The sequence below is a fragment of the Lygodium microphyllum genome, chromosome 5 (assembly GCF_053477565.2).
Source record: "Lygodium microphyllum isolate KBCC chromosome 5, Lygodium_microphyllum_v1.1.10, whole genome shotgun sequence".
In the NCBI taxonomy this organism is placed as follows: Eukaryota; Viridiplantae; Streptophyta; class Polypodiopsida; order Schizaeales; family Lygodiaceae; genus Lygodium; species Lygodium microphyllum.
Genome location: NC_141139.1, coordinates 116,775,776 through 116,781,775, shown reverse-complemented (window position 1 = coordinate 116,781,775; position 6,000 = coordinate 116,775,776). Strand labels below are relative to the sequence as shown.

General features: G+C 43.5%; 1 protein-coding gene across 3 annotated transcripts in view; it reads left to right on the top strand.

Moving 5' to 3' along the window:
• Positions 1–482: 482 nt before the first annotated feature.
• The window catches only part of LOC148036322 (uncharacterized protein At2g33490-like), a 103,312-nt gene continuing 97,794 nt past the window's right edge, over positions 483–6,000 (top strand). The window contains exons 1-2 of one of the 3 annotated variants that reach the window (XM_087678317.1): positions 491–641; positions 726–1,012. In XM_087678317.1, coding sequence (XP_087534443.1) covers positions 890–1,012 — 123 coding nt within the window. In that variant the 5' untranslated portion in view covers positions 491–641; positions 726–889. Of the gene's footprint in view, positions 1,013–1,303; positions 1,356–6,000 lie in introns of all 3 variants that reach the window. The other 2 variants (XM_087678319.1, XM_087678318.1) reach the window with 2 other exon arrangements.

The window sequence follows — 6,000 nt, the reverse complement described above, 5'->3', positions numbered from 1 at the left end:
ATATTCTTCTAATCTTTCTCATATTTTTTAATAATTAATAATTATACATGTCAAGTGTTAAGCCATGAGTTATGCTTCATAACTCATGGCTCATGAGTTTTTAATAATTTAAATTTATATATTTAATAATTAATAATTATATTTACAATACATACCATTTAAATATATTCTATGAATATAATACCAATTCAAAAATTCATATCCAATTAATATTTACATTTATTTACTGGTCTAAATATTATTTTATATACAAATTATTTTTATCTCACTAAAAAAATTGCTAAACCTTTTATCCATATTTTTAAAAGTACTTTTTATAAAATTACAATTCATTTTACCATTGGACCTCGGTTTTTCGTGAACACTGGGGCCCCTGCCCGCCAGGCCCCATGGACGAAATAATAAGTTGACCGTGTACAACGTGGGCCCTGGAAGGGATCTGAGAGTCGATTGGCCTGCTGTCCTCCTCTCTCCAGGTACTTCACGGTTGCTTTTACTGTTCTCAAAGCTCTCAAAGGTGTCTGACATCTGTGCTTGAGGCTCCGGACGTCTGCAAAGAACCAGACAGGCCAGCGTCCTTAGCCTTCGTGCCGATCTCTCACGTCTCGAGGAGGAGGTCCCGTAAAACCACGCAAAGATCGGTCGGCAATCGTGTCTTTCCGCTAGGTTTGGTTTCTTGGCGCCATTTTCAGCCATCATCAAAATTCAATGATTTGCCACGACAGACCGAACATGGAAGCGCACAGCACAAGCGGAGGCGCTGCTTGAAAACGGACTGAAGGAGATCCCATTGCGTACACAAACTCTGCAAGTCTGCATCGGGCATGCTTAAAGGTTCCATCTGAGCACGGGGGTTTTGGTGACGCCAACGTTTGGGAGGAGCTGTGAAATGAAGTCTCCGTTTAAAAAGCTGCGTGATTTGGCTGTAAGCAAGCATGGATTGAAAGAGCAAAGTCCTGATGCCTCGCTTGAGTTGGAAGAAGAGTCACATGATATTAGCAGAGGCATGCAGGTAGTTCCACACGAGTTGATATCTTCTTTGGCAATACCCTGAGAATCAGACTGCAAATTTTGAGATTGATGTCTACCATTCTGATGTTTACTATTTACTTGATTGTCAATGCATCGTACTGTGCTGGCAAAATTGTTCTGCTTGACTATAGTATCAGCATTATACTTTTCAGTATGTTGTTGTAGACCCCTTTCTTTTGTGTGTGAAGTAGAGCTGCTAGAGGTTATAAATGGGACAATATTGGCTGTAACATGTATGCTAACTAAAATGGTTTGTTTCTGATGTCTGTAGGTCCTTTTTTCTTAACCTTGCGATTCGCGAATGGCAAGCTAATTCAGTACAAGTAAATAGATTTAGACCCAACCTTTACCTAACAGTCCATTAGCTTAAGTGCAATATCCATACTGAAGGGGTAAGGGTGTTTGTTCAAAGAAAACATGATACAATACAAACTAGAGTTTTTATCTAGCAGTTGGGTGAAGTCCGTCCTCAAGATACATGAGAAAATTGAGAGTCTATTGTACAATTTTAGGATAAGGTTTCCGATTAATAATGTGCAATAGAGATGGAAGATTGACAAGAGGACAAATGAGGATGTTGTAGACGCACCTTGATAGATGTGGTTATTGGTGTGCATTTTCACACTTGTCCAAATGGTGGTCATTAGTGAACAAGGGACTAATAAATGCTTATGATTGCTTGGATGACAAATTGGCTTAGCCGATTTCATTGTTGGTTGGTATAATTAATTTTTTGGAGCAAGAATTAATCATTATATTAAATTTCAGAATTGCTATTCTGAAAATTCATTTAATTGGTCTGAAAATTACTGAAAAATGTATTTAGAAGATTGCCCCTTGGAAAACTTGCCTATGCAAGTGAGGGAAAGGCTAGCAGAGGCTGGTGGAGGCTTATTCCAGCATTGTGGAGGTTGAGAGAATAGGAAAAGAGCTGCTACTGCAATTTTCGAGCTATTGGAAGTTGTCAAGGAGCTGGCCCTAGTTGATTAGGAGGCCATTGGAGGTAGATGAGCTGTGTAGGCTATCAACAAGTAGGTGACAACAATTTTGGGGCCCACAAGGATAGGTGACAACATGTGGGACTCCTATTGATGATGGGTTGCAGTCAATCAGCTGTCATAGAACAACATTATATTTCAGCCAATTTTGGTGATGAAACTCAGTAATCTCTCTCTCTCCGGCCTCCTCTCTATTCTCTCAATCAATTCATAGATCCCCTCGAGATTTGAGCCAAATTCAATTTGAGGAGAGTGCAATCAAATAATTTCTCATGGTAAACCCTAATTTAGAGTAGAAATTAGAGTTTTCCAACCACCCCAAGAAGAGTTCTTATAATTTAGGGCCTAGTACTTGAAAATCAGCAGCTAGGATTTCAGAGAATCGCAAGATGCTAGCAAGCTAACATTATGTTTGGGGCAGAATTTGTCTTCCTAGGAGCAAATTGAATGCCCATCCCCAAGCAAACCATGGGGCAAATTGGTTTGAAAGCTTGTCGGTTGCTTTGGACAACAAGATGCATTGAAGATTGAAGGAGATTGAGTTGGATCTTAGTATACTTCAACCATTAGCAATACAAGTTAGAGAAATGTTGCAAGGGATGCTAGTTTTTGGGGTCAATAGGGTTATTTGTTGAGAAATCACTTCTTTAGTTCACACACTTTATTTAGGGTTTCGCACTAACAGCCCCAAAAAGGGCCAGTGTCCACATTTTGGCCACTTTTTTAGTGGACGCCCACACAGTGATGTGCCATCCTAGGCAACTTATGCCTATAAATGGGCAGTCACTTCATTCATTCTTTACCACACTCTCTAGTTCACCCCTCTTCCTCCATCATCAGACACCCTTCCCTTCTCTCACCAGCCCCTTTCACTGGCCTCACACCCCTTCACAAGGACATTGCGGCTTGTGGCTTGTGGTTGCCTTCACTCTTTATCATTTGCTTCAGGCGCCCTGTTCTAGCATTAGGCTTTGCGTTTGGGGCATCTTCCTCCTGGCGTCACGATCATCTGCTTGGTGTCAGCACCCTTCTCCTTTAGGCTCCACCTTCACTTGCATTTTTAAGTTTGGAGGCCTTCTCCTTGCTTGGCGTTATCATCTTCAGCTTGGCGTCAGCATTCTAGCCTTTGGCGGCAGTCTACATCATCGATCGTCAGTGATTTCATCACTATATCACAGGGGCTGCTGGGACTTGCATTTTTGTAGCCTAGCTTCTCCTCATGGACACCTGGCGTCACTCATGTATCACAAAGATTACTGGGACTTGCGTTTTTGCAGCCTGGCTCATTCTTCATCATCTGCATCATCACTATCCACCTGGTGTTAGTATTTGGGCTACTCTTCCTACGTTTGACAGCTCGGACACTTTGGAATTTTTGTTTTGGTACTCGGGTCACTCCTCGGCATTAGAGGATTGCGGTACCATAAGTGTTGCCACGTGATTCAGACTGGACAGTGTAGTTATCTTCTAAACTTCAGTTTTGCTGTATAGCTTTTCTTCTCATAGCATGATTTAGTACATTATCACCATGCTCTTCTTGTGTTTTTAAGTTTCTCCTCTCTTGGTGTCTGCCGTACACACTCTGTGTTACTCCTTGCAAATCCTACTGTCTCTCTTCACTGTAGCTTATTTCGACATAGTATTAAAGCATACTTGTTATTTTTGACATGGTATTAGAGTGTAGGATCTTAGAGAGCTAAAGATCCCGCTCATCAAAGAAGGCAAAGACAGGTTGTGGGTTCAACATCATCTACTGATTTTCCTCTTCATTTCCATTGCATCACTAGGAAGATACCTTTCTCTTCCTCTCCCACCCTCCCTCCCTTTTATAGGTTGACGACTTTTTCACAAGCAAATGGACAGACCACTGGGTGCTCCTCTTTTGGCATCATCGGAATCCCCACCGATGCTTGCTGCCGTGGATCTTTGCTTCCTACCCTACCAAAGTTTATATGTCTATTGTCAGGCACTTGTTGTGCCACCTCTCCCTTCTTGGCCACAGAGTTTATTATACACCGACTTTCAGATTTTTATGCTCAAGGCAATAAGACGCATTCAATGCACACTAAGCCCTTTTGAGGCATAGGAGGATTGACTAGTACCACGGTCTCCTCGCAACCGCCGCAATGCGCTACAGAGGTCGCTTCTACTTTTTCTTGGATTTCAGGAATGCCACCTCGACAACCCGTGGTTTTACAATCCGCTCTGCCGAGAGTGATTGTTGGATAACGTCCCCTCGGTAGTGCACTCCTTCAGGAGAGCGTGATTGTTCGATGACCTCCATTACGTCAGCTTCGCCGTCGGCTCCACCAAGAGACAGTGACTGTTGCCAACCCTTGGCTCAGCGTGAGCCTCCCTTTTCCCCGCCTTCGACTACTTAGGTTCGAGAGGCTACCTCTGGGAGTCCTAGATACTTTCTTCGGTACGACTGGCGGCACTTCCTTTGTCATTAGATGATTCGGAGTTCGTGATCCATGAGTTTTTAGATTCCCTATCTCTCGCAAATGTGGGTTCAAAGGGGGATGTACTTCCTTCGTTATCAAATGATTTAGAGTTTGTGATCCATGAGTTTTTAGATTCCCTCTCTCTCGTAGAGGGGGATTCAAAGGGGAATGTACTCTCTTTGCCCTTGGAGGGAGCTTCTACTTGTTTGGCTTGAGAGGGGGACTATTGCACCTCCACTCTAAGGGGGCACCTCATCATGATAACATTCTTCATTCACCCTTTACTCTTTTGGGATGGCTGTCCTCGAGCAATCATTTCTCCTTCGAATACCCAAGATCTTCAGAGACCACTTAGATGGGGCCTTGGTGGTTCAACTGCGACTTGGTGACAACACCTTTGAATTCCCTCTAGCATGGAGTTATGGAGCTAGTGGCTTCTCTCTCGAGGTGGAGTTACGCTCTACAGTTCATCCCGTATATTGTTCCTTACTGCAAGTTACCTTTTAGGTGGAAATCTTGGATCTTCATGATCCTCTACATCTTCGTCTCTCTCTTCACTTCTCTTTCTTTATCCCTTTTGGGGCATGAGAGGGGGTGTTGAGAAACCACTTCTTCACTTCACACACTTCATTTAGGGTTTTGTATTGACAACCCCCAAAAGGACTGGTGTCCACATTTTGGCTTCTTTTTCAGTGGGTGCCCACATAGTGCTGTGCCACCCTAGATAGCTTATGCCTATAAATAGGCTGTCACTTTATTCAATCTTTACCACTCTTCAGTCATTCTTCATCCCTCTTCCTCCGTCATTAGATACCCTTCCCCTCTTTCACTAGCCCCTTCTGCTGCCCTCACACGCCTTCAGGAGGACATTGTGGTTCATGGCTTGTGGTTGCCTTCACCCTTTATCATTTCCTTTAGGCACCCTGGTCTAGCATTAGGCTTTGCGTTTGGAGCATCTTCCACTTGGTGTCACCATCATTTGCTTGGCATCAGCACCCTTCTCCTTCAAGCTCCACCTTCACCTACGTTTTTCAGTCTAGCGGTCTTCTCCTTGCTTGGCATGATCATCTCCAACTTAGCATTGGCATCCTAGCCTATGGCGGCAGTCTACATAATCGATCGTTTGTGATTTCATCACTCGTCTATCACAGAGGTGTTGAGAAACCCTTCACCCTTCACCCTTCACCCGCAGTTTGCATTTTTTGCATTTCTGCGTTTTGCGTTTAGGGTTTGCAGCCCCAAAAAGGGGCGCCATCCTAGACTGACTGTGTCTATTTATAGACCATTCTCTCATTCATTCCTCATGGCTGATTCATTCAGTTCGTCACCTCTTCTCTCCAGCCTCTCCACTACCCTCACACCCCTTCAGGAGGACATTGCGGTTCGTGGTTCGTGGCTGTCTTCATCACCTTCCTTGTATTACGGTACCCTTGTTCCCTTGTATCACATTCACTCCATGATTCGGAACGTCATCATTCCATTCATCAGAGTTTCTTCTCTCTTCTCTTCTCTTCTCCATGTTTGCT